The sequence below is a fragment of the Aspergillus welwitschiae genome (genome assembly GCF_003344945.1).
Source record: "Aspergillus welwitschiae strain CBS 139.54b unplaced genomic scaffold BDQ94scaffold_28, whole genome shotgun sequence".
Classification (NCBI taxonomy): Eukaryota; Fungi; Ascomycota; class Eurotiomycetes; order Eurotiales; family Aspergillaceae; genus Aspergillus; species Aspergillus welwitschiae.
This window is the reverse complement of record NW_020798722.1, coordinates 136,492-162,170: the sequence shown is the minus strand read 5'-3', so window position 1 is coordinate 162,170 and position 25,679 is coordinate 136,492. Positions and strand designations below refer to the sequence as shown.

General features: G+C 50.4%; 11 protein-coding genes across 11 annotated transcripts; 2 read left to right on the top strand and 9 right to left on the bottom strand.

The window, feature by feature from the left end:
• Window positions 1–61: 61 nt before the first annotated feature.
• On the bottom strand, window positions 62–2,583 carry BDQ94DRAFT_180993 (uncharacterized protein). The gene is made up of 3 exons (XM_026773790.1): window positions 2,297–2,583; window positions 2,036–2,246; window positions 62–1,980 (listed from the first exon to the last, which is right to left on the bottom strand). Exons 1-3 carry the CDS (start codon window positions 2,326–2,328, stop codon window positions 310–312), a joined length of 1,914 nt encoding a protein of 637 aa, XP_026623690.1. The 5' UTR covers window positions 2,329–2,583; the 3' UTR covers window positions 62–309.
• Window positions 2,584–4,919: 2,336 nt separating this feature from the next.
• BDQ94DRAFT_180989 (uncharacterized protein) lies at window positions 4,920–6,018 on the bottom strand (the record flags this gene model as incomplete). The annotated part of the gene is made up of 1 exon (XM_026773789.1): window positions 4,920–6,018. The coding sequence occupies one exon, from the start codon at window positions 6,016–6,018 to the stop codon at window positions 4,939–4,941; it is 1,080 nt and encodes a 359-aa protein (XP_026623689.1). The 3' UTR covers window positions 4,920–4,938.
• Window positions 6,019–7,129: 1,111 nt separating this feature from the next.
• On the bottom strand, window positions 7,130–9,613 carry BDQ94DRAFT_148304 (Zn(II)2Cys6 transcription factor). Its single transcript, XM_026767171.1, has 3 exons — window positions 8,556–9,613; window positions 8,364–8,507; window positions 7,130–8,300 (listed from the first exon to the last, which is right to left on the bottom strand). Exons 1-3 carry the CDS (start codon window positions 9,339–9,341, stop codon window positions 7,398–7,400), a joined length of 1,833 nt encoding a protein of 610 aa, XP_026623688.1. The 5' UTR covers window positions 9,342–9,613; the 3' UTR covers window positions 7,130–7,397.
• A 441-nt stretch (window positions 9,614–10,054) lies between these two features.
• Window positions 10,055–11,961, bottom strand: BDQ94DRAFT_161153 (multicopper oxidase; the record flags this gene model as incomplete). The annotated part of the gene is made up of 3 exons (XM_026769331.1): window positions 10,055–11,111; window positions 11,163–11,637; window positions 11,685–11,961. 3 exons carry the CDS (start codon window positions 11,959–11,961, stop codon window positions 10,055–10,057), a joined length of 1,809 nt encoding a protein of 602 aa, XP_026623687.1.
• A 1,115-nt stretch (window positions 11,962–13,076) lies between these two features.
• On the bottom strand, window positions 13,077–14,298 carry BDQ94DRAFT_66189 (SDR family NAD(P)-dependent oxidoreductase). The gene is made up of 3 exons (XM_026776278.1): window positions 13,994–14,298; window positions 13,561–13,936; window positions 13,077–13,465 (listed from the first exon to the last, which is right to left on the bottom strand). Exons 1-3 carry the CDS (start codon window positions 14,034–14,036, stop codon window positions 13,111–13,113), a joined length of 774 nt encoding a protein of 257 aa, XP_026623686.1. The 5' UTR covers window positions 14,037–14,298; the 3' UTR covers window positions 13,077–13,110.
• A 463-nt stretch (window positions 14,299–14,761) lies between these two features.
• Window positions 14,762–15,609, bottom strand: BDQ94DRAFT_180984 (uncharacterized protein; the record flags this gene model as incomplete). Its single annotated transcript, XM_026773788.1, has 3 exons — window positions 14,762–15,127; window positions 15,189–15,476; window positions 15,556–15,609. The coding sequence occupies 3 exons, from the start codon at window positions 15,607–15,609 to the stop codon at window positions 14,762–14,764; spliced, it is 708 nt and encodes a 235-aa protein (XP_026623685.1).
• Window positions 15,610–16,502: 893 nt separating this feature from the next.
• Window positions 16,503–18,253, bottom strand: BDQ94DRAFT_180982 (uncharacterized protein; the record flags this gene model as incomplete). Its single annotated transcript, XM_026773787.1, has 4 exons — window positions 16,503–16,674; window positions 16,729–17,816; window positions 17,867–17,938; window positions 18,142–18,253. 4 exons carry the CDS (start codon window positions 18,251–18,253, stop codon window positions 16,531–16,533), a joined length of 1,416 nt encoding a protein of 471 aa, XP_026623684.1. The 3' UTR covers window positions 16,503–16,530.
• Window positions 18,254–20,605: 2,352 nt separating this feature from the next.
• On the bottom strand, window positions 20,606–21,910 carry BDQ94DRAFT_148296 (uncharacterized protein). Its single transcript, XM_026767170.1, has 2 exons — window positions 21,500–21,910; window positions 20,606–21,436 (listed from the first exon to the last, which is right to left on the bottom strand). The coding sequence occupies exons 1-2, from the start codon at window positions 21,618–21,620 to the stop codon at window positions 20,766–20,768; spliced, it is 792 nt and encodes a 263-aa protein (XP_026623683.1). The 5' UTR covers window positions 21,621–21,910; the 3' UTR covers window positions 20,606–20,765.
• A 105-nt stretch (window positions 21,911–22,015) lies between these two features.
• BDQ94DRAFT_148294 (uncharacterized protein) lies at window positions 22,016–23,301 on the top strand. Its single transcript, XM_026767169.1, has one exon. It carries the CDS (start codon window positions 22,302–22,304, stop codon window positions 22,740–22,742), a length of 441 nt encoding a protein of 146 aa, XP_026623682.1. The 5' UTR covers window positions 22,016–22,301; the 3' UTR covers window positions 22,743–23,301.
• On the top strand, window positions 23,302–24,415 carry BDQ94DRAFT_148293 (nucleotide diphosphatase). Its single transcript, XM_026767168.1, has one exon. It carries the CDS (start codon window positions 23,482–23,484, stop codon window positions 24,340–24,342), a length of 861 nt encoding a protein of 286 aa, XP_026623681.1. The 5' UTR covers window positions 23,302–23,481; the 3' UTR covers window positions 24,343–24,415.
• On the bottom strand, window positions 24,410–25,581 carry BDQ94DRAFT_148291 (CybS family protein). Its single transcript, XM_026767167.1, has 5 exons — window positions 25,338–25,581; window positions 25,244–25,261; window positions 25,025–25,091; window positions 24,813–24,932; window positions 24,410–24,742 (listed from the first exon to the last, which is right to left on the bottom strand). The coding sequence occupies exons 1-5, from the start codon at window positions 25,468–25,470 to the stop codon at window positions 24,577–24,579; spliced, it is 504 nt and encodes a 167-aa protein (XP_026623680.1). The 5' UTR covers window positions 25,471–25,581; the 3' UTR covers window positions 24,410–24,576.
• Between the last annotated feature and the right edge of the window lie 98 nt (window positions 25,582–25,679).

The window sequence follows — 25,679 nt, the reverse complement described above, 5'->3', positions numbered from 1 at the left end:
GGCGGATGGCCGAAACTCTTGGCATGCGGGTGTTTGTCGCGTTGGTTTGGCTCGCGTTGATCCGCTCCCGATCTACTGGGGAAGAGCATCTAACAAGGTATACTGACTTATAAGAAGAAAGACTAGGATAATATGCAAGTGTAAATATTGATTTTTATTTCCTTGGCCATCATAAAAAAACGGTTTTAATCGCTAAAATGCAACATCATAATTATATACACAGTAATTCCACACACCACGTGCCCCCCCCGTCTAGCTGTATTATTACAAAAAGTGCGATTTCCGGAGTCTCGCAATTCTTCTATAGTATCATATTTCTGTACCGGAGCCAGATTCTATCATGTGCTTCAGATAGCTCAGCTCATCCATCATTTCGCGCATTGCTGCAGATTGCCCCAGTAACGAAACCCTGCTGAGGCGCTCAGGGTCCTTGCAAGGTGCAGCCAAGCCTTGAGAATGACGGGGGGTCTTGTCGCTGCTGACATCCTCGGGGAATTGCAGCGCCGAGGGGTCAGGGCTCTGTAGAAGCCCGAGACCCTTGATCGATTCGTCCGCCCCGAAAAAGGCAGCGTGTCGCTTGGGGTTGCTTTCCACGCGATCTTCGTCATCAATGTAAAGACCCGGGATGTCAAGATCAGAGGGGGATAATGAAATGGAAAGTCGAGGAAGAGGGAGATCCAAGCGAGGCGAATCACCTGCGATGGAAGTGGTCGCTGATTGGGAGTTGACTGTAAGATGGGGAGTGTCTGGGTCACTAAGATCCGCAGGTATAGAAGTTTTGAGGAAATCCATTGTACCAGCGAACTCGGTCGTGGAAGGTACCTGGGCCTCTTGGGTGACAGTGATTGGACATGTCATAGACTTAGGAGACAGAACATCCGTGTCTACCGTCCACTCCGAAAAGTGACTCCGTTCACACACGGAGCTGCCAGCCACGGACTCAGTATCGGTGAAATCCGAGAAATGGCTACCGAGAGCCTCAGGGTCGAGAGCCTTCTCTTGCTCATCTATGTCTCGAAGCGCTTCGTCCATGACTGATGACGGCGTATTGGGTAATGTCGGGAGCCTCTTCTCACCGGTAGTGAAGCCGGTTGGAGTAGTGGCAAGATCGAAATTCGAGGGCCCAATGGCAGTCGATAACATCGATGGTGACTCCATGGGAAGTGATCTTCTGAATATATGCGGATGTCCCTCCTGAGTCGGGTGCATTTCGGAAGCTTCGCTTCCTGGTTTGGTCTGCACGGTGAGAGGAGCTCTGTGAGAGCCGTTCTCTCTAATCTTTGAGCTGAGCGCTCGTCGGTCTTGGATGGTCAACGGCATCGAACGGCGTTCTCCGGAGTTTCCGGGTGTGCGGCGGACGGAACCAGTCGAATGTTGAAAATCATTGCTGGGAGCAGCAGGCGGTTGGACTGCGAGGTAAGAATGCTCTTCTTGCCTCCCAAACAGGCCCTTGATCCCATGATTTGCAGCGGGCTTATTTACCCGGCAGTCGTCTTCAGTGGATCCGAGATCGGGTGAAGATGTATTCCAATGTCGGAACGCGGCGCGAAGACCCCTCGATCTAGGCGGTGACACAGAGCGAGCAGCTTTGCAGCCGGCTGCTCTCGGTGCGTCCACGCCCTTCGCCTTCGGGTTTGCGCTACTGGGCTGCGACGCGCCTCTGTGAGTGATAATCCCGAGAGGAGATGTGCTGAATGACCAAGCAGGAGCCGGTTGCTGCAACAAAGGAGGAGACGTGCGAAGACGAGGAAGCTTTGGCTTAGGCGGCTGTCGAGGATTCATGTACTTGTCTTCAGGGTTCATGGTTCGGTGATCCGCCTTCTGTGAGCTGGGACTCCTCACGTGCGTATGAGTGGGAAATGTATCCGGGAGAATAACTGGGACATTGAGAACATTGACCGGTTGACCCGGCAGGAGAGGACAGTGAGTTGTCATGGGCTCTGCCTCATTATAATATTCTACATCATTATCCAGCAAATACTAAACCGGGTGTCAGATCGATGTTCTGAGCGGGGGAGGCTAGGTGACAACATACATAGTACCAGTAAGTACCGCCCATCTTGAGTCCTCCAGAGCGTGCTGGCGTCATATGCGTTGGTGAGCCATCACATACGATGTTCGTAAAGGTGTGACATCCCCGCCACTGCCCTGCGCCGACGCGCTTATCTCTTTCCATGATATAGGGCTGGGAAAAGTTATCCCATGACCCCAGTAGCTTGACTGATTGAACATGGGGGTGGGTGGAGCTATGATGGATATCAGCAGCGGTCCCTCTGTGTTGTCAAGGTGCACTTACAGGAGAAACGTCATCAAAGTAGTGGAAGCCATTCTCGCACGAAGCAGATCTGACAATCGTCGGATGCGTAGTGAGTATGAATTAGGGTTTGGGTTCTAGAAGAAGACCGCAATTGAAGCGAGGTCCGTGATATAAGCAGCGCGTATTATACAGTGGAAGGAGAGACGATGAACACTGTCCAAGGCCAGCCGGGACAGAGTCAAAATGCGCAGAATTGAAGGAGTGTTCTAAAAGCCTAGTCGGGCTGTGCTTCACATAAGGCTCGAGCCGTGCAGTTCAAAGGATTGCGCCTGGCCGCGCGATTGAGAGGCAATATAAGAATCGAGAAGAGGCTCAGGAAGCGCCGTGCCCTAACAATCCAGGGGGCGTTCTGACACCAACAGTGTGCAATGACTGTTGGAGATCACTGTATCATTAGCCGCGGGGATGCGGAAGTTAAAATTGGAAGTTTGGTCGGGAGATTGCAACGTTCAATCACGGCCAATGATGCAGGGTGATGGAGGGTAGGAAGCGCCGACAAGGCGGAGACTGAGCCCAAGGACGATGATGAGAGGCAGAGCAGAAATTGCGGCGCTTGCTGCAGGAGTCGGATGTTTTGAGCCAGACTTCTTAAAAGATTTCACACGTGGGCCAGACAAGTCGGTGACAGCCAGGCTGAACCGGCTTCAGGGCACGCAGACGGCCGGAGCAGATCCAATCGTAGTATGATAGTCACCAAATAGACTCGATGCACAGTGCGTGGACTTGCGGTGGAAATTCAGCAGCTGAATCGATCGTTCGCACGGCGCGCTTATCAAAGATCCACTGGACAGGGCAATAACCACGTCACAAAGGGGATCGCCCCTGCAAGCGAGGATGGATGAGGAGAAGGTTTTCATGGCAACCAGAGGGACGGCCGGTTTAGGGGGAAAAAAGACACGATGAGATCCGAGCATGGTTCCTGGGAGATACGATCCACCGGCCAAAGACTGGGAAAGATGCTGATCACTCCTGGCGAACCAGCGTACACAGGAGCCCATGGGACCACTACTGCCGTCTAGTCGGAACTTAGTTGGTGGAGACCGAAAGAAGCCCGAGTGATTAATATCGATGGATCACAAAAGCAGCCAGCCACGAAACCGATCCGGTGGTTGACTCGGTTGACTCGAGCGTTGCTTGGAGACGCCGGCGAGTGGAAATTCCACGAAGGACCCGCGCTGTATTACCCCTTTGGGTTGCGGTGGCTGGTGCTTGAACCTAACCGTACCGTATTGAACCTTGCTTCGCCACCTGAGGCTGGTGAGTTTCTCCGTGTCGAAAGTAAAAGAATCCTTCCTGATACCTTGCAAGGGAACAGGGGAAAAAGACTATTTCCAGTGCCAAGGCCTGGCCCTGTACTCTCTCACCATGTCAAGTCCAATGTTTGATCCAGTCGTGAAGAGATCTCTTATTCTATTGTTGATGGATGAAAACAGACTGTCGACTCTGTCGACTCTTGAGGAGAACCAGTACATTACGCATACACGCCGATCTCATTTCTCCACGCCACGTGAGAGACCCGCAGGTGCTCGAAGAAAAGAAGCAATCTTACCCAATGATAGGATACCGTGCCTGGCAGCCTGAGGGCTGAACTTGATTGCCTGGCTGTCGCTTCTCCTGTTGCTTGCAGCCGCCAAACCATTGTTGCTGCAGTTCTCCTGCATCTCCCCCAGTTTCATTGTCTCCTGTTGTCCCCATTGTCCTGACGACCAGCCGGATTACAACAACACATCGACAACAACAACATGAGGGAACCGCCGGTCAACCCGAAAGTGATTTGTCAATTTCCATCTCCTCCCGACCCAGTGTTTTCCCATCGACTAACGGAACTAGCACTAGGACAGGGGTCTAGGACAAGACCGGTGATCCATCCTCACGGACCAGCGCGTCTACGCGCCCAGGGGACTGCCCTGTTCAGCCAATCAATTTCCCTGTCGCTGATTCATTTAGATAAGGTCCCAATGGCCTGCTCAGCGCCTCTGGCTGCATCCCAGCGACCAGTCAGTATCCGTCCTTTAACTTCCCGGCTGCCGAGCAACTAGGATCGATCGGCCTCCCACAAAATTCAAGGTTTGGAGGGCAGCAAATAGTCGAAGGCTAATGACAGTAAACCATATCCTCTAGCCTCCAGCATCTCTGACAGATGGCTTACCTCTTGATGTGATATGACTGACCAATCGGTTACCCCTACTTAACTCAGTCGTGAACAGTTCAATTTAGCGGGACGACCCGGGGAGCCACAGCTACTTAGGCTTCGTAGTTCACAGATACAGGTAAAGCGCCAATCATTACCTTCTACGCACCATTGAAAAAAAGCAAAAAGAGCCGAGAGCAACCGATTTGATTCTCACTATCAGAGAAAGATTGACCAGTCACAAAAACCTATTCTAATACGGGCTCTGGTCTCGGGGAAGTCGGCGGCAACACGGCGCTTGCTGCAACGCGTTTCATACCAACCCCTGCCGCTGTTACACAAACGACAGGGTCGGGAAGATGAAGGATAGAGTCTAGACTCAAGCCATGGCCAACCCCTAAAAGGCCGAAGAAAAGCAAAGCTATGGAGGCAACGAATGTGTGGATGATAAGGGACAAGCGCACGAGAAGACCAGAGCCGATCTTCCTCCTCAGTAGTGAAACGACGCTTCGCGTTTATCATACTTTCTGGACACGGCGCCAAGTACGCACTTTAGAATGCCATCGGCACTCAGCGTCTGCCCCTGATCACCCCTCCACGGCACAGTATCCACAATATCACGGAGACGGTCCTTTTTCTGCCTCTCGGCCAGATTGTCATCCAGCTCCTGCAAATACGCCCTTGCCCGGGCATCATTTCCGATCTGAAAGAACTGGATCCCGATTTGCCAAGGCACCGCTTGATAGTCCTTATCGTCCAGCTTTTGAGCAACTCCTGCAATGACACTCTCCGCATCGTCTGTAAACTCTCCGTCCGTAATCGCAATGATGTTTAATGGTTTCATGAGTTGGGCCGAATCACACGATCCATCGCTCCTTGAAATTGCTTTCTGCAGGTTTCGCATGTACGGAGTGAGGATATCGTTAAGTCGTCGGCCAAAAGGCGTCGGGCCGTTTGGATACACACTCCCAAAGATCTCACGAACATCTTCTGCTGTTTTTATATTCATATACCCACCCTTCACCTTATGAGCTCCTTCGCGGTGGTGGTTGAGAAAATAGACGTCGATTCCATCCTGATCATACTGCGTACAAATGGGTGCGATAGCAGCAATAGCATTTTCGGCCTCCTTCCAGCGGTTACCCATCAACATGCTCGAACTATCATCCACGATGAAGATCGTATCAAAATCTCGCAGGAAAGAGTATGGAGAGTCACTGCTCCCCGAGATAATAGAAGGAGCAGGAGCAGGGGTTTGCGATTCATACGGCGGAGGGGCCCAGGGATCAGGAGCGTGACTGCTATTCATGGCTGCTTTTCCAGTTGACCGGGACACTGGACTTCTAGATACAGAGCCGGAGAAGTTGGAACGATGCCTGCTCTGTCGAGAATGAGAGTGGCCCATATTTGATGCTTCTTGATCAGTATGAGCTTGATCCGGGTACTGATACTGCTCTTGATCCTGATGCTGGTCCTGACCTTGACTCTGGCGACGTCGTAGCGAATTTCCTCTGATAAGATTTGATAAAGAGTCGATACTCTTCCGCATAAAGGGACCAGGCATGTTCATAAATGGTTGGTGGCAGGAGCGGAAGAAAGGCAGGTGTGACCGAGTAGAAGATGACACAATACCGTTCCAGCAGGCAAGTAGGTAAGGCTGATGTCAGTGGGTGGAATATTCACTGTGCCAGTCACCAGTAACTGAACAATAAATGAGTACTGAGTAAGATCCCACCTTGAAGATGGCAACTACTACCTACGCCAGCACCAGACCCAACATATATATACTAACCCAAAAGCACAGTCTCTGGTCCAAGGCAGATTCAGGTGAATTTATTTGAATCGGAACTTCCCATTGTATCCGTAACTACATACTTCAATACGATATCATTTCCATAGTCATGATAATAGTACCTACATCACCCTAAACAGATAAAAAGCATGCATACGAACATCATACATCATACACGGAACTAAGCGCGCATTCATCGCACAAGGCAGAAAACCAAGAGAGCCTAAGGCAGACAAGAAAAGTCTTATGTACGACTTTTCAAGGTTTGCTCCGCCATTAATTTCCACAGTCAGTGAGTACTTATGTGGATGTGCCACCCACGATATTAGTGTTTCTCCCGTGACACTGCCCCAATATGTAAGGAGTATACCTACCCACTTACCTAGCTATCTAATATTCCACAGATGAAGGATTCTGCATGCGCAAGAGTAATCTGACTAGTATCTAGTCTAGCTGATAAATGCTTCAAGGCCTAGCCTTACAAGGATAACAAACTCCATATTAGCTAGCGGAGCAGGTATCCTGCATACATGCATGCATGCACGCAGGCATGAGGCGTGGTACCGGCACAGGGCAAATCGGAGTTACTGGAATAATTATTAGAGGAGATGGGGGGCTGTGTAAGTAAATGAACCCCTCCTTGCGCTTGGTTTGGTGATTTTATTTGTAGGGAAATTCGAAAATTGAATGGAAGGTTCCGTGCACAGCCTTTCGGGTGTTGAGTGGTTGCGGGGGAGGGGCTTAATTGTACTACGGCAAAGTACTAGTAGTAAGGCTTAGACTGAGCCCGTTGTTGTCATGGACACAGCCCCCATCGGGCACTGTGGACCGTGTATCTTGACAGGCTGGGAACGGTACATCGATAGAGGTGAGCTGGTAGTATTTATTTGTGAATGAAAATGAAATATGGTAAGTAATTATGTAGCAACTATGAAATCGAGGGTTGATCTGATTGTGGCAGTAGGTTTGATGTATACATTATCTCGGTTCGTGACTACTATGTAGATCCTGTCTCATGTGAAAGTGTTCCAGAAAAAAAGTACTATATACTAGTGGGAATTAGTGTCAGCCCACATACACTGTATCAACGCCATCAGACGAATTAATCGCGACTATTTACACGTGGCCTGCCACTTTGTGGGTAATGTCGCAGACACTCACTCCACCTGCGTGGTATATGTACTCAGCGAGGCTCCCGTCCAGTGTTTGCCACTGTTATCGGTGCTGAAATTGGCTCCAGTCGAGCCGATTGAAAGGCTATCGTCCTCCGGGAGGGCCAGCGTGTCAAAGACACCATCTTCGGTCATCAGGAGTTCAATCAAAGCCAGCGCCTGATCAATCCCCATGCCATGTCCGATCAGCTGGAGACAGTCAAGCACCCAGCGGCGTAATGGGTGATTCAGCCCTCTCGTTGCGGCTGCCATTGACAGCGGCCAGAGGAGCACCAGACCGCGAACGAAGCCTTGCTGTGAGGGTATCTCATAACGAGAACTCATTTCCGCTTGTCCGGTCGCGAGCTTGAAGACACTATCAGTAAAATAATAAGGCACACTGGCGCAGACGTCGCTGGCGAGCTGTCGGGCAGTATTGCGAATCTGAGAGGTATGGGTGACAAGATCGGCAGGGAGGGGTGAGCCGGAGTTTAGTTCCCGGATACATGTCAAGATGAGATCGCTGATGATGATCCGTGCGACTCGGTATTGGTTCCACGAGTTGCAGATCCAGAAGTCAGTGTACACGTGATAGATGTTGTTATAAGGCTTGGGACCCCAGTTGAGAGTAGGCCAGGGATCTTGAATGGTGGCATATGGGAAGTTGTCTGGCAAAGATGTGAGCCATGACATCAACTCAGCCTCGACGGCGTATGCAGATTCAAGCATCTTCTTCCGGTCGGTTATAATTTTTTCCTTGATGTCAGCTCGCAGGTTGGCTAGCCGGCCCATTATGTTAAGTAAGCGGTCACCATAGGCCACTGTATGCGGCCGTAGAAACATGGCAACTTTGACACAGTGAAGAACTGAGTCGGGCACGTGCGCCTCCCTTTGGAGACAGCTTATAATCTTTTGTAACGTAAGTCAGTCAGTCGCTCCAGGTAAGGAGTCAAACAAACTCGCTGAACCTACAATTTGATATCGCAGCTGCAAAAAGAGCTGCAGCCCATCTGGGTCCTGAAGCTGCTCTACACCTCGCAGCTCTAGCAGCGCTGCAGCGCCAGTTATGTGATTTGTCCAATTGGTAATAAAGCGAGAACCTCTACTAGTGATCACCTGGGAGACGTTAGGTCTGGGGTCATCAAACAAGCAGAACTGACTCACTTCGAAGATAGCCAACATAAGCACAGCGGCAAGCGTTGCATTGTTCTTAGCTTGCTGTTGATCTGCAACGGCCGTGGTAAGGAGCTGTAAAGCATTTCCGTACTCCTTCTCTGCGGCTATTTTCATCGGTTCGGATTTCCTGATACGCGAGATCATTGCTATACCAACAGAAGCCAAGCTGGTCATCAGGGCGTTGTGGCTAGTTGCCGATGCCCTGCGCAAGATATCAGGGTTTGCTTCAATCTTCGACCAGAACGATCCAATCCAAGCATTCTGCCGAAGGAAATAAGAAATAGCTTCATTTTTTGTCGGTTGGTACGATGGCTGCAATACCAGGGGCTGTTGTATGGCGTGCTGCTGGACAAATTGTGGGGATAGATACTCAGGACCGTCGAACTCAAACGGTTCCAGATCGCCGGTCGTTGAAGATGGATTACTGTCTGCCGATGATAACACTGGGGCTGGACTAGGACTGGCAGTTGCTATGCCGGTGCCACTAGGGGAAGAAGCTGGGGCGCTACTACTACTACTAGTAGTAGTAATAATAGTACTGCCAGGACCGGTCTTTCTAGAAGACTTGGCTCTGCGCGCCGTTGTCCCGGTCCGCGCCTTCCGGATAACCTGCTGGCTCTCATCCCGAAACATCAAGGATAGTTGGTCGCGGTATCCGGGGCAGACCCGGTTGCCCTTGGCGCATTGTGAACAGGTTGGACGGGTTTGGTCGCACCGGATTTTGCGAGACCGGCATTCGCCGCAGCCCTTGCTTGGTTTGCCGCAGAAAACCATGTCTAATGGTAGACGAGCGGGGCGTGCACGGAATGCAATGTGGCGCTATGGACTAATCGGACTAAAATGCAGCGTGAGTATACATTCTGACCTGCCCAGATTTGGAGGATAGCGGGGGCCAGTTGACATGCAGCTGAATCGGGTAACCAGTGCGAAGCTCAGGGGATGGGGAGGTTGGGGTTTCAACCTTTGTACAGTAGACAGACACTGGTAGTGGTGTCACATCGGATACAAAACTATCTGACGATCTTCATGTCTGGGATTCTCCGACGAGGAGCGAGGAATATGAAAGAAGTGAGGAACATCGAGGCGCTGAGGCTGGTCGCTGCTGGTCGAGATGCCTGAGGCGCAGCGATCCCCGCGTCCACGTGCATCTCACCCCTAACTTGATCGAGTATGCCTTGCGATGGTCGCGTTGCTTAGCATTTGACTTTTAAGTGCTTGTTAATGAATGTCATTGGGTGGGCTTGCTATCCCATGCTTATACAGATTTTTAATCATCCTTCTATTTTAAACCTGCTGCTTACTCCTACGTCACTTAGGCGGTGCTTATGTTCCAGCTAAGTTGGTGCTAAGCTGACTAGGCCTCTGGAGGCACACATATTCCACTTGTCAAAAAGTAAGCATGCAGTCATCATATAAACAAATATGTGGTGTATATACAGTATAGACTTTTCACATCATTACTATTACCAATAGGTGATCCCTGGCCATCAGGAATCAGAGAGCTGGTACTCCTTTGGAATCACAGGCCACTCGTCCACACCATCCAACAACGCCAATGCCATGCCGCCACTTAGATGCACCTGAATGTGGCAATGCAGCAGCCATGCACCGGGGTTTACAACATGGTACCTAATTGCCAGCCACGTGTCTTCGGTCGCTGCAGCCGGAGTGATAAAGGTATCCCGAATCTGAGGGGTCTTAAGGTTGAAATTCTCCGGAATATATTGCATCGCTTCAGCCACAGAGGAGTAATTCCACGCGCCATTGCCTTGACCGATTACATAGAATTTATTACTGTGCTTGTGAATTGGGTGAGGAGGCTGGATCTGACCGTTCACATGGAAGATCAAGTCGACCCAGGTGCCATTGAGCGTCTTGACCGTGAGATCAGGTTTGGCGGTAGACGGGTAGAATAGCAAAGGCGATGCGGCCTCCAGAGAAAGCGGGAAACTGGAGTTGCCCTCAGTCCACCGGTAGGAAGCATTGTAGTGACCAATTCTCAGGATATGGGTCGCATCAACCTCTGAAGAGGGTGTCTCTACAGGGAATGGCATGATAGTAGTCTCGTTCAACAAGGTGTAGTTGGAAGAAACAAGTGATCCGTGGATGTCGATTGAGGGCACCGAAGAGCCCTTCTGGGACCTGATCGGTGTGTTGTATGTCAGGACCGCAGTCGCGTTGATGACTTGATTGATACCTGAGTTCGCCGCACGAACCGTATAATTACCAGCCGGCTTGTCCAATTTGACCAAAACGGAGTAGCGGTTTCCGTTGGCTACAGTAACCGCGTCCACCAAAGTAGGCTCAATGTACCGTCCGTCGATAGCATAGACATACATCGGGTGCTCATCAATGGAAAAGGTCAACATCGACACTCCAGCCGCGCTGATCAAGTCATAACTGACATATGTGGTAGACGGATCAACTAGAAGACGCTCAGTGCCACCATTACCAGGGCGGCAGCCATAAAACATAGAAGGCGGCATAGCGCTGTAGTTGTGAGAAAACATGCCTTGAGCAGATACTAGCGTTGGCGGAAGGCATCTGGATAACTCTGTTAGACCCCGTTTTACATCTCAGGTGTGTCACACATACCCCGTGTCAGTGAGGCTTAGGTTGCCTATGAGCTGCTTCTGCTCAGCGCTGGCCAGCTCATTGAAGGCTTGCTGACCCGGACAACTGATCGATCCTTTGCCGTTGATAAGGACCGCATTGATACATATTGCGTCTAGTCCTGTCGCTTCCTCCGCACTCCACAGCTCCTCCGAGGTCAAGAATCGCCAGTCGGACAGCATTATAGGTTTAGTCCCCCGCTCAGCTGCTTGCATGGCTTGGAGCTCGCTTGTGTTGTTCGTGATTAGACGGAAAGGTTTCTCCACTGATTCGTTTGGAAGGATGTATATCGCGCCATAGAGGCCGTCACAAATCTGACCTCTGGTGTGGGCATGATAGAAATAGCTTCCATAATTCGTCGCCCGCCATTTGTAGAGGAAGCTGTCGCCAGGCGCGATAGGTCTTTGCGATAAACCAGGGACGCCGTCGGACCAAGGAGTGTCAAGCTGCTCGATACCTTGAAGGGGTCAGTCTAGATTATTGCACATAATAAGTAGGACTTACCATGAAAGTGAACTGTGGTATTTGTAGGAAGGTGATTGGTCACCTGAAACTCGACATCATCCCCTTGCCGCAACTGCAATACTGGTCCGGGAAATTGGCCGTCCATGAGGATCATCTTGCGAGGGATACCTGCCGGTGCCCAGTCCTCCCAGGTCAGGGTGACATTGAAGCGCACTGTGTTACCGGTGGCACGCACGTGGAGATTGATGCCATTGGCCCATGATAGCAGAGAGAAGACTGATGCCAATAAGGCCAGTCCGAATTGAAAGGGATGCATTCCAAGCAATGAAGGCAGAATTGAGCACGATGGCAGCCGCAGCCAAAAAAAAATCCAACGCCGAAAGGTGAGCCAAGTGGCTCACGCTGCCTTATATGTCCCATTTCATCGAAAGGGGCATGGAAGAAGCAATTTAGATTGCGGCTCTCAAGGTCTGATTGCCATGGCTTGGTTTTCACTTTGTGTTCGCGAACGGGTCTGTGGCTTCTTTCGCATACTCTGGCGAAAAGTTCCGACGAATTGAAAGGCCTGCAGGTGTTGCTTTCATGACTCAGTAAGCTCACATAGCTGGCGGGCTGAGGGAAAACCTTCGATGAAGCTGATCGGGACTACTCCATACAAAGAATCTCCACCGCTCTCATTGGGTGAGCTTAGTTCTGTGGGGCTTTGAGCGTCGAGCAATTACCCTTGCTGGACCAGAACTGCTGCTCAGACCCACTGAGTTATTGCAATGATCGTCGTCGATGGTGAGCTGGCCCCTCGCAGGACCTGTAATAATGTGTAGAACTGTGTGTGGATAGAATTATTAACGAAGGACCTGTTCGTGACCTAGCTATCGGGCCGCTATCCGAATTCCAGAACACGGGCTTTGATCGGACAGGTTTATGTTCCATGCGGGAGAGCCTGAATCTGCTGTCTTTGCATGACTCGCTCAACAACCGAGAGTTCTCCGGTTTGCTTTTCTTCACACGGCTATCTGCAGACCAGGCCAGCGTGCAAATCGTGACAAAACCGATATCGCTGTAGTCAGTCACTTAAAAGCGTCTGTCATCTGACAGCTTTGAGTTGTGGCACTAATTAGTGGAAAGGCCCATCTTCTCATCGCGACGGGCATTTGCACTATCATTAGGGGTGAGAAGCAGACGTGGAAAGCAGATATCCCAATGGGGAAAGCTCTTCGGATTTTTCAGGCATCCCGTGGAAGTGTCAGCTGTGCATTGGCATCAAAAATCACTATTGGACATCATGCATGCATTCCCGATAACCGAGCAGAAAGTCAATAACACCCGAGGGTCTGAGCCACCGCCAACTCTGAATTCTAGGCTACACAACAGCAACATTCCACCTGCCATGCCATTTTTTACTGCGCGATAAACCCCCTATAACTGTCAGCAATAAGTCATCCAGCAAAACCTTCAAGAAATCGACCTACCCATCCACCACCAATGCAGACCCATACATATAGCTACTCATTGGCGACAGCATGAACGTAATCGTATCCGCAATTTCCTCTACATCCGCCAATCTTCCCACTGGGACTCTCAACACTTCCTTCCGCATCACCTCATCAGCCATCTGATCGATCATCGGTGTCTGAACATAACCAGGACAGATAGCATTGATCCGAATCCCCAAAGGCGCGTAGACAATCGCATCAGCCTTGCTCATCCCGACCACACCATGTTTCGCAGCCGTATACGAAACGAGGGGTATGTTAGCCGGCGTCGCAACAAGACCATAAGCAGATGCCACGTTGACAATGACACCTCGTGATGAGCGAGGACTGTAGAGCAAGCAAGTGCACACATCACACATTAGCACTAACCGAACCCCATCATCATCATCATCCCAGAATATAAAATAGGACAAAAGCCTCACCTATCATCCCTCTTCTCCTGTTTCATCATAACCTTAATCTCCTCCCGACTAGACATCCACACCCCATGCAAATTCACCCCTAACGTCTTCTCCCAATCTGCAATCTCATGGTCCCCCGAATACGCCATTGACCCAGCAATCCCAGCACTGTTGACCGCATAATCAATCCTCTCGAATTGCTGAACCGTCTCTGACACAGCCTTGTGGATAGAGACCGGATCGGTCACGTCAATGTTCAGCGGGAGCGCTCTCACTCCACTGAAGCGGGCCTCGATATCCTGGGCGGTATCCTGTGCCGCGGCGAAGTTGATATCAGCGATAGCGAGTTGGCTGACACCATGTCGGGCGAGGGCATAGGCTGTGGCTTTTCCGATGCCTGTGTATAATATCAGTCAGTTTGCTTGAGGGGTAAAGTGGGATAGGTGATACAGACCTGATGCGGCACCGGTAATAAAGGCGACTCCCTGGAGCATCATTGTTGGGATCGATACACTTTTGGGAGGAGATGAAAGAAAAGATGCTTACGCGATAAGCTTGTTCTACTGGATTTTGAAATTTATCGGAAGATAGAAGGCCTGCAAAAGAGACCTTCAGCTTGATCCGGGGGTATCACGAGTCAGCCCGTGTGACTATCGCCGGGATTTCTATTATTGGCTGTCTACATAAGTTGCAGGGATAGAACCGGTACTGTGGCTATAGTTCCGGCCTGATAAGATAGATGTGCTGAATGGTAGCGGCAATACTCAAGTAATTATTGGACAAGCAAGCTTACTTCTCTAGGGAATCAAGTCGAACTAGCAAGGTTTACAGATCCTCATTCCTAAGGGGGCAAATATGGCCGGAGGTACGTATCGAATTATCTGTCAAGTCAATGTCACGGTCCAGAATCAGAGCGGGTGTAATAATCTCATTAGCATTCCGATTAGCTGATATCTATCTAGCAGAGATGAAGCTATGAGGATCCCACGTAAGCCTCGAGAGCACCCAGCCAGTTGAGCTTCTACCGAAGACGAACCACAGAAAACAGCAGGTAAGAGAGACCCAATTCAGAAATTCAGCTTTCCATGTTGCTCCAATAACCTTGAAGACTGTCTCGAAAGGGAAAGCTATGTGAGAGTGAAAATAGCAAAGCAACTAGTCCTCGGCATCTCCAAAAATCAATAACAACGCAGTGCATTATCCGGAGAAGATCACCAAAGCCTCACCGTCCTCGCATCATGTGTTGACTGGTGCTACTGACAATGAACACAGGATTGGCATTTGGGACCAAATGCTGGGCCTCATTCATTTGGAGTTTCGATTTCGGGACGAACTCAGGTGCATCTCCTCGAAGAGTAGAGCTTGGGTAGCCTTTTCTGGTGTTTCCGCTCGCCCCTGCTTCGAGACCCGGGAATCTCTCCCCTTCTCTTAGGATTCCGGGCTGCGCTGGTCCAATAGCCATAGGCCCAGTACCAGGCAAAGCATAGGGTCCAAACGGCATAGGCGACATGGTGTACATCGGTGACAAAGCACGAGACTCGGGGCTGAATTGAGGTCCATTAGAAGCTAGACCAGGTGCTTCATACATCTGGAGAAAGCGCTTGTCAAAAGCCTTTTCTATATGACTATTCGAATTCGAGGTTACTTACCGGCTGAGGGCCAGGGAAACGGTACTGTTCCATCTGCAGTCTGTTCCAATTCTCCATTTCCTTCTGCTGGTGATCCATTCGCATGGGATGATGGTTTGCCTGTTGCAAGTTCGGGCAGAAAGTGTTATGCACAGGTGCACTAGAAACAATAAAGGGCTCAGGGCGAAAGGTGTTCTGACGCATAGTCGACGGATCACAATACAAGCTTGGTTGGCAGGGCTCCTCCTGTTGTCTGCGGTATCCCCGTCTTTTGCTGCTCTGATTGGCCATGATGGCTTCGATATGACCCTGGTATCAGGAGAAAGTCAGCATCTCAGGCATGTGTAACTTATCACGAGGGCGCCTCAACAAAAGAATAAGTGGGCACTGAAGCTGTTTTGCGAAGCTCAAGGTTGAGCTTGGGGCTGAGGGGATAGAACATGGTGTAAGTGATAGTGAGAAGACGTGGATATCGCTAGGATGCAGAACAATGGAAGGAACGAAAGATGGTGAAGGTCAAGATAGTCGACCCGATACTGTTAAGGGAGCTGAACAGACTCACCTAGTAGTTCACTTGAGCTTACCAGCGTCAAGTCAGACTTGGGGGCGTACGTAGGGAAGGAACCTGGCCAGGGTGTCAGTGTAACAAAGGAGAGTGCGATGCTTCGTTGCGGTAGAGAAAGAAGCGAAAGAGAAAGAGCTTGTCTGCACCAGATGAGTGTAGCGAGTCACTCTCATTCATTCATTTATTCATTCACCATGTAAACACAGGCCTGAGGCGCCTACTTCTCGCTTGCGTTGGTCGCGCCGCGGTGAAGTTCTTCAGATCGCACACTGCCTTTGTTTCTACAACTCCGTCCACTACGCCTTAGCCTGGCCGGTAGGCGCCGGTCAGGCTGGGTGTCATGCACTAAATCATCATATCGCATTAGGTATGTTCCTCATCGACTTTCTGAATCCCATCGGCTCACTTTTCTAGCTCTTGGTGTTCTCAGTGACAAATCCGTTCTTTCAGGGACCAAGTCTGTCATTTCTTGTGCCCAGATAATGAACAGTAGTAGAGAGGACAAGAATCAGAACCAGGACTGGAAGACCAAGGAGATGTGAGAACGCTACGAATGAATACCAAGATCACAGCAATTTGGAAGGTTATCTGTATCTCTCTGACTTAGTCTCATTCTCTCCTTTTGATGACTTTCTTCCTTCTCTGCCCACCACGACAAGGTGTGGGACAGCAACAACAGGATAAGGAAAGAGGGACAAGGGAAGATACAGAATCACGGATTGTTAGTAAGCATATAGAAATGACTTTCACATAGGTTCACTCAGTTCACACACTGATTGGCAGAAAGCAAAATTTAATCTACGACGACTCCATCATAGCTCGAAGCTTGGCCTCGATCGACTCCCTCTCCATCATCTTCTGGTTGAGGAACTTAGAAGTATCCTCAACAACCTCTCCCAGCCGCTGGTAGTCGACGAGCAGCTTCTGCACTTCAAGAGCCTTCTATTTACATTATCAGTCATCTGTACAAGATTGAACAGTGGTATAAAGACTTACTTTCAAGTACTGGTCTCTTTGTACACTTGTCTCTGCTTCTCGGACTTTTCTGCAGACGGCACCACTGAGTGCATCGAACTGTGCGCAGGTCCCAACCAGACCATTGGCGGATGGTCCGGTCTGCACTCCTGCATCACTAGTTGCGTTGCTCTCTGGTCTGCGAAGTTCTGTAGAGCGAGACAGAGCAAGTCGAGGCATGGTCATGGTTTCGTGATGCCCGGTCATGGCATTCTTACTGCGTGTGGCGAAAGCTGCTGGCTGAGCATGGCGGCTTGGTGAGTCCGGAGTGGCGGGCTCCATTGGTGTCGACACTGTCTGCTGAAGATATGCGGGAGTGTCTTGGCTTGGGCTAAGCTCGATGTACTTTCTCCCAAGTTGCTGCAACAATGAGGGAGTAGGCACAGCTGTTGGCGTTGATATAGCTCCTAGCGAAGTCATTGGGTTGCCTGCGTTCTTCCTGGACTTCCTGCCCTTGAAAACCGTCTTGCCGGCACCACTGCCGCTGCTTCGCAATTTCGATTTGTCAGTTGGGCCCCTACGACTCTTTTCGGCGCCCCGGGTCTTCTGCAACATGCTGCGGATGCTAAAGGCGGTCGGGGCACTTGTATTTGAAGTTCTGTCTCCGTCGTGGGAGACGGGGGGGAAGATCTCATCGAAAGTGGTAGGAGGTCCGTGACTATTGTTTTCGGCTGGGTGACCACGCAATGGCTGGAGAGAGAATGATCGTGGTGGATGCCTTCCGGAAGCTTTGCCATCCTCCGTGGCCTCTGGCATTGAATTATTGCGAGATATCGAGGCACGGGGAGGGCTGACAGGCTCCGACAAGGTGATAGTCAACTCTCCTGCTCTCACAAGTGTGGTCGTTGGAGTGTGTGTTCCAGCGCCGGGAGCAGGTAGTCTTTCGATGTATTGTTGGCGTGGCATGAGTGGCGGCTCATGGCTTGCACGCGTTTCTTGTGACGAATACAACTCGACTCCTGCGCCAACGTTCTGAGTGTATCCTCTGGGGATACGAATGGAGTGGGCCGGATGGGAGTGCAAGGCGGTATACTTGTTCACCCCCGCGTCTCGCCAGAAAGTGGAATCATCTATTCGTGGGTTAGCATGAGTGTTGCAATATCTGGCAGCATGTACTTACTAGGGTTATACGGCGATGGATAAGAGATCGCCTGAAACGGGTTGAAGTATGGGTAACCACTCCGTGTGGCTCCTAAAAAGTAATTAGCACAGAGTAGCAAGAATGTGAAAACACCTTTGTGTTAAGACATCTCGAACTTTGATGCGTAGCAATCATAAGCTCAGGCACCAATATACCAGGCTTACAACTACCGACACCATGTCCCGTCGTAAGATGCTTCCAACAGACACTGCATCCGAATTTCACATAATACCAAGACAAAAGATGTTTCTTACCTCTAGTATCCTGACGACCACCTTCACGACCCTGATTTCTGGTGTTCTCGGTAGGAGAGGTAACATCCTCAAGGGGAGTACTAAAAGAAATCTTCTTCGAGATGAAAGACATGACTAAGGGACGAGATGTTAAGTCTATCAGAAACAGGTTAAGGTCAAGATCAAGAAAGATACGAGAAGAGAAGTATGCGGTTTCAGAACACGTAACGGTGTCTGTAGGATAGAAAGCTGATAATCCCAGTGGGAGTATCTCAACCGTTTTGAACACGCGGAAGTGGTGAAACAAACAAGTATGCTGATGTTCTCGATAAAAAGAGGAGAAGAAGAGATGGATGTAGTCTCAAAACACGTAACTCTGTGTCCATACAAAACGAAGCTGGGTACCTCAGCGAGAGTATCTCTGCTGCCTTGGAGATCAGAAGAAGATGGGCAGGAGTAAGAAGCAACTATGATGATGTCGTTCTTGAGAAGGGATGTAGACGAGATGTGTTTGTAGATGAGAGAGAATAACAGGAGCAGCAGAGGATAAACGCGATTTCTAGCGTGTTTTAGGGGAAACAGGAAGTGTAGAGAGATATTATTGTGTTCAAGTCTCGAGAAAACAAGGCACGGCACGAGAAATAGAAAGAGAGAACTAGACACGAGATGATCTTGATCTTCCAAAGCAAGCAAGCAGACAGAAGAGCTAAACGGACGTGCTTTTCAACAAGCACAGGGAAACCGATAGATGCAAGACGAAGGAATGGAAGCTATCGAAGATGCCTGAGAAACGAAAGTAGTCGGACTGAAGAGAGTGAGGGACGGACGTGAGTGTTGTCTGGGCAAGAGGAATCGATCAAAAAGACCTTTCCTGCTCAGTTTGGTCAATAAGCAAACAAAAGCTGGGTCTCCCTGCAAAAAGACGAGACAAGCGAGCGTAAGATTGACGGCAAGAAACAAGCATCGAGAGGGCTGTCCATAGCATTCACCGGGAGGGTAGGGTGTGCTGCCGTAATGGTCTCTGATACCAGGTGACTAGACCCAGTCTGGCTACCAGGTTGCATGTATATGCTCCTGGCAGGCTAAAAAGACCAGAAAGATCCACAAGGTAGAGAGATTTCAGACTGCACTTGCATCCACTCATATACTCAGTGGCCATAGACAATACTCCTTTGACTAACCATGGGAGTCGGAACTTGACAGCATATGTTCTGCAAAACGGAGCTGTCTGGACATCCTAGGTTGGCCAACTCGATATCTGTTTGCCTCCGGCACCATTCGCGATGGCCGTGCCTCTATGGCAGGGAGCCTGTATCAGAACTCAGCTAATTCCTTTCATTGACATTGGAGACCGAGGGTCCCATACCCTATGCCATAAGCTTCCAAGCTGCTTGTTTTTAGAGTGCTCCCGGGCAAGATACAATTGACTGACAATAGCTTCCGTCTCAGGATCCAGCAATATCAAGTCTTGGTGCATCTTTATTGTTGCTCTTTGACTAGGCTTCGAATGATTCGGCTTTTATATGCCACCTCTTGCGATAGTCGTTCCACGTATTCCATATTCCTTCGCGTCGTGAGTGCTACCATAAGCTCGGGGGTATGAAGTGCATAGTGATATCCGGCACAAAGCTGGCAGTTCCTACACCATGGACTTGACATTGGTGGTCGATATGTGGCCCTTGTCGTCTGATACACTGAGTCCTTAGGCTCCAGGCATGAAAACATAACCAAAGGGAACAAGATTATGTGGTTGTCGTCGCCGTGGTTGCTTCCTCCTAAGCCTAGACTTCTGTCTCGCCATGGGACACAAGTCTTTCCATTAGGGCTATCAGAGGCCACCATCAAACTGGAAGTATTGCCTTTATAGCCGGGGAGCTCCGCAGCCAACATCAGTGCATATGCAGCCACCCTACTATCATGGTTAGTGATCATCCCCTATTTGCAGTACAAGGGCTAAAGCTATCCAGCAAAGACCTACTCAGCAGACAGCCCTCTGCACAAATCAACCTTGCCTGTACGCCTGCGTGAGGACGCGTCGCCAGCACGGAGATATGCTGTTCCCGTCCAGGTCAAAGAGAACCAGAACAACATGCCCTGAAAAGGGCTTTGATACTCGAACAACGGAATAAAGGCATGGAGGGTGACTGGGCTATAGCCACAATCACCCTCCATGGCTTTGATAAGGAGGAGAGAAAGAGAAGACAAGGACTCAGTGATTTTAAATTGTGCAAGGTAGGCAAACTTGTCCTTCACTTTTGTGAATATACGGCAACTTAGGCGAGGTGATTCCCGAATAGGAAGCTTTGCAGTGACGGGAGGCACGCCTGGGGAATGGTTGGCACTGGGTTAGATTAACTTTGTCTGCTGGGGTTAATGAGCTTGTTGGTGTGATCTCTGTTCACCTGGTTAGGTTTGAAAGCAGTGAACCAGCGATCCGTGCCATAAACCTTGGTGTAAAGGACGAACATATGTGCCTTCATGCATTCTAGTGTGATGCTTCGTGAACTCGTGAAATTCAAGATGATTTTCTCTTCTCTACTCTTTACATTGAACTTATGATATGATCTTTTCTGGAAGGGTCTTCAACACCTAAGTACACAATGAGTGGCCTCCTGACTCCAGATCAGACATTGACCACCCACTGTCTAAGTAGATTCAGTATCCTCCACATTAGTATGATGTCCACGCTTTCGTTTACCCGCCGCCTGCGTATTATCGCTCGTCCACTCGCTAATCTCCCACTCGAAACTGGTAGACTGGTCATCACTAACCCCAACGCCGCGCCTAGTCTTCATCATCCTTCCCAGCCGACTTCCCTCCACCATCTCTTCGAACCACGGGATCCCGCCCAGTGTGCCATGCCTGTAGCTCCGTGAGACCGCCGACCTAGACGGGATGACCACATCTGATGGATGGGCGCTTTGTTGAGCTGTAGCCGGACTAACGACTACCTTCTCTTTCCGCTTCGCAGGCTGCTCTTGTTCCTCGTCTGCTTCCCTCTCCTCATCAGAAGAGTGGGGTGGCGATTCCGGAGGCAACAGTTCCAAGTCTTCCAACATGCGCTGGTCATCACCAAACAAACTTCCTATCGACACTGACATATACTCCGCTTCCTCGCGCGGGTCCTCGCTCCAGTATGTGAGTGGCGTTCCGCAGTAGCCGCAAAAGACCCGCTGAGTATGTGGCGCATGACGCGGGGAGAAGATGCGGCGGATGGTGCTGTGTGTTTCATCGGGAAAATAGGATTGGGTGTGAGATTGGTACCAGGTTAAGGGGACACGAAGCCAGGCTGTCAGTGGAGCTGCGTGGAATCTTCCTGTCCAGGTTGTGGTAAGTGCTCTGGTATATGTATATATGACCTAGGTGAAGTGTGACGTACGATTGTCTCGGCTAGTGTCGAAGTAGACGTGGGCGTAGTCAGTTATATTGTCGGACAGTCGAATTTGGTATTGATTCCTCCCGCATTGACAGGAGCCGCGTAGATGCTCGTGACTGGCCATGTTGTCGCATTTATCTCCGATCGGGGTTTGCTTCGCCGTTGCAGCTAATAGTTGAAACAACGCTAGTGTGAAGTCATAGATCGAGTGTCGATCGCGATCAATTGATGAGAAACTGAAGACCGAGAGGATACAGCCTCAAGGATAGGCTTCTAAACCTAATTGTATCTCTAGAATGTTGGGAGACAGCAAGGAGACATATAATGGGGAGGTGCAGGAGAAATGGTATCGGAGGGAATCTAGAAGCAACCTGAACGATCGATGACGTTACGTGGGTGAGGCCGAGATCCAGGGACTGGCCAGTTGGCGGTAGTGCTTCGGATTTGACGGCTAACTTCTGAAGTCGATCGCGGTTGTTCCCATTAATGGACCTCCGCTCCATTGGTCCAGAAACCTAGCAAGTTCCCCCCTAACGAGCTGGGGTCTGCGATGAACCTCTAGCAGTCTTGTCTTCTTTCTCTTACATATCTCATCTATTTCTTCATTCATTTTCTCCCACTCAGTCTCTCTCTTCCATTTGTGCTGTTGTTTATCTGCTTTCTCTGTTCTTCTCTTCCCCGCAGACTACCCTGTTTGGTTGTCACATGAAAATCCCACCCCAGCAAGAAGCACATGATAGTCGTTGTATGAACGACAACAATCGCATTTTCTCGCCCACTCCTATCTAATCCCAGAATAACCACAATGCCATCTGCACGACCTCCTGCCTCCCTGGCTTCCAGCTCTTCAGAAGCATCCTACTCCCCCGTGCCCGGCGGCGCAACCACCCATTCCGACGATCGCGACGACCGTTCCCCATCCACCACACCCACCGGCAACTCCTCCTCCAAGCCGGCCTCGGCCTCTTCAGCGGCCAACGCACAAGACAAGGACAAGCCGCGACTCACGGAGCAGGAAAAGAAGAATAACCACATTGCATCGGAGCAGAAACGCCGCGCCGCGATTCGGGAGGGCTTCGATCGATTGACCGAGCTGGTGCCTGGCTTGGAGGGCCAGGGTCGCAGTGAGAGTATTGTGCTTCGCAAGACGGTGGACTTTATTCAGCTTCAGCTGCAGGAACGACAGGAGTTGATTGCGGAGATTGAGCGTCGCGGTGGGCGCATTGATGATTCGTTTCGCAACTGATGCTGCCGAGGTCCGAGCGGCATGTTGCTGTTGATGATGATGATTATGACTTGCTTTTGGGGTGGATGAGACTATGCTACATGCGTCACGCGACTATTGGATAATATTTGGAAAGGAAAAGTCCGGCGCTGGGTCTTGACAGGTTGGTTGGTGATGGTGATATTGTGCAATTGCAATGGGCGATGGTTGTGGTATTTTACTTTTGGCCTCTACGGAGGCTTCTCGGCCAAGGGGCTTGAGGCGGAATGGCGTTGTATTGGTATATAGGGATGAGAAGGTCCTGGTTGTTAACTGCTGAGATTGTCACACTGCTGCATATATACATTGGCGGCATTATGAGTTCAGTTGTTCTATGAGCAAATACATGTTGATGTCAGACTGGATATGGCAATTACTGTCATGCAGCTTTCCATAACCAGTAGACGAGATCATGTGCAGGCAGACAAGTAGTACAACACCCATCCATTCTGAGGCATTAAGCTTAACTTTAATAGTACCTACTCCATATACAAACTCAGCCATAAACATGCAGCATGGACCACCATCACATGCACGCCCATCTCGTATCACTATCTCGTATCTATCTGCATTATCACAACTGCCGAGTCTCACCGCCCGTCTATCAAATTCCAACACCACCACCATTACCATATACCCAGCACCATATACACAACACCTGAAATAACACCTCAACCTCGCAAACCACACACATCACAAAAAATCAAGAGGACATCCCAAAATGTCCGACAGCAAACAATCCCTCCTCTCCCAAACGGAGCCCGAAACCGACGACCCACCCCCGGCCTACACCAGCACGACCAACACCACAACTCCCAACAAACCCAACCACCAAAAACGCGCCTCCCTCCTCCCTCGCCCTCCCCCGCTCTCTCTCCCAATCCTAACCCACCTACGCAACAAGCGCTTCATCCTGGCCTCCGCCTCCCCCCGCCGCCGCCAAATCCTCTCCCTCCTGTCCCTCCCCAACATGGAAATCATCCCCTCCAACACGCCTGAAGACCTCCCCAAGACCCTGCCCCCCTTCGAATACGTCCTCCAAACCGCCACTCTCAAAGCGCAAGCCGTCTACGCACAGGAAATCGACTCGCCCAAGGGCGACCCCTTCATTCTCGCCGCGGACACTGTCATCGTGGATACTTCCACCGGGAGTATATTAGAGAAGCCGCGCAGCGAGGCACACCACATTGCCATGTTGAAGGGGTTGAGAGATGCGGGAGAGCATAAGGTGTATACGGCGCTTGTGGCGATGACGCCGTTAGCGAGTGCGAGGATGCCGGGGTATGCGTTGGAGAGTTGCTTGGAGGAGACGAAGGTGTGGTTTGATCAGGGGGTCAGTGATGAGGTTATTTTGGCGTATGTGAGGACGAGGGAGGGGGCGGATAAGGCGGGTGGGTATGGGATTCAGGGACTCGGGAGTATTCTGGTGGATCGAATTGAGGGAGGGTTTGATAATGTTGTGGGGTTGCCGTTGAAGAAGGCGTTGTGGTTGATGGAGAGGGTGGTGGTTAGGGCGGATGATGAGGATTTGTTGGATGGGGAGGCTGGGGATGAGGATTTGGAGGAGGAAGAGGGGGAGTAATTATTCGTCTAATTCATGTGGGTGTTATTTAGGGAGGGGATGTGGTTATGTATATAGTGCAATTGAATTGGGGGGGGGAAACAATAAAGGTATATTTCAAAGTACATCTTTTATAGCTCGACGAGCCAAAATATGGAATCAGAACATGTACACAGAGAGAGCGGCACATACGCCCAAAACAAACCACAAGCAGCAATAAACTAAACCATATCACAAAACAACAATCCTAGGAGTCTATGCGTTCCACACCCGGCGGAGAGCCTCCGTGACACCGACGTCGTTCGTCTCGAACTCGTACAGACCGACAGCCGTGCTGAGGGTGAACGCGCGGAGCAGCCAGATCATGAAGGTGTGGGTCTTGGGGACACGGCGAGTAGGGAAGTAGTCGGTGATGGAGGCGCTGTCATTTATTAGCCTTTAGGACATAACTCACACGCGCGCGGCTCAATAAAGGCAAAGGGAGAACGTACTGGAAACCAATGTGCGAGTGAACGACGATAGCGGAGCAGATGACGGCGTCCATGACGGGGCTCATGGAGCCAGCAGCGAAGGGAGCAATGCAGAGAGGGACGAGACCGGCAGAGACGATTCTGTTATCCGTTAGCTTTCCAATCCCCTATTCATCAATGCCTTCAATCCATCCATATATATCCGATGGATATCTCAAGTGGAGGCAACGCACCTCTCAAAAGTCCAGTGGTAGCTACCCTCGGTAGGGTGAGACTTGGGGATGGGAGCGGGGTCGTTCACTGCGTCGAGCTGTCAGAGCATATTCCAAACATCATGCATGTCGTTTTCAAAAATCAATCATGGTCATCCGAGCACAAGTCGATATTCCCGGGTATCATTTCCCCGTAGACAAAACCAAAACCAACAACCGAGCAACCGGAGAATCACATACTCGTTCCCTGAATAGTCTCTGTAAACCACCCAACCCATTAGCATAACTCATCCCAAATATGCAATCGCACCCAATTCCTAGATAATCGACTCACGAGGCAAAGGAGGCAAGATCTGCTTCTTAGCGGAAGCATGAAAAGCCACGACCTGCGCGACATTCTTAGTCGCGAAGGGAGCGCGGAACGCCGACCGGAGGAGGGGAGAAGACTGGCGCGCGATGGAGGCCATTTTGCAGAATGTGCTTTTGCTTGAAGGAGTGGAGTGGAGGAGGTGGGAGGTGTGGTGACCGCGATGCTCAGCGCTAGATAGACACAAGCACAGCAAGTGACAGATGCAAAGGTGAACTGAAGTTGAGAATGGAACCTCGGGAGTCCGATCGGGAATACGGTCATCATATTGTCGTGGCTCTGATTGGCTGAGCGTGCTCCGCCCAGCCG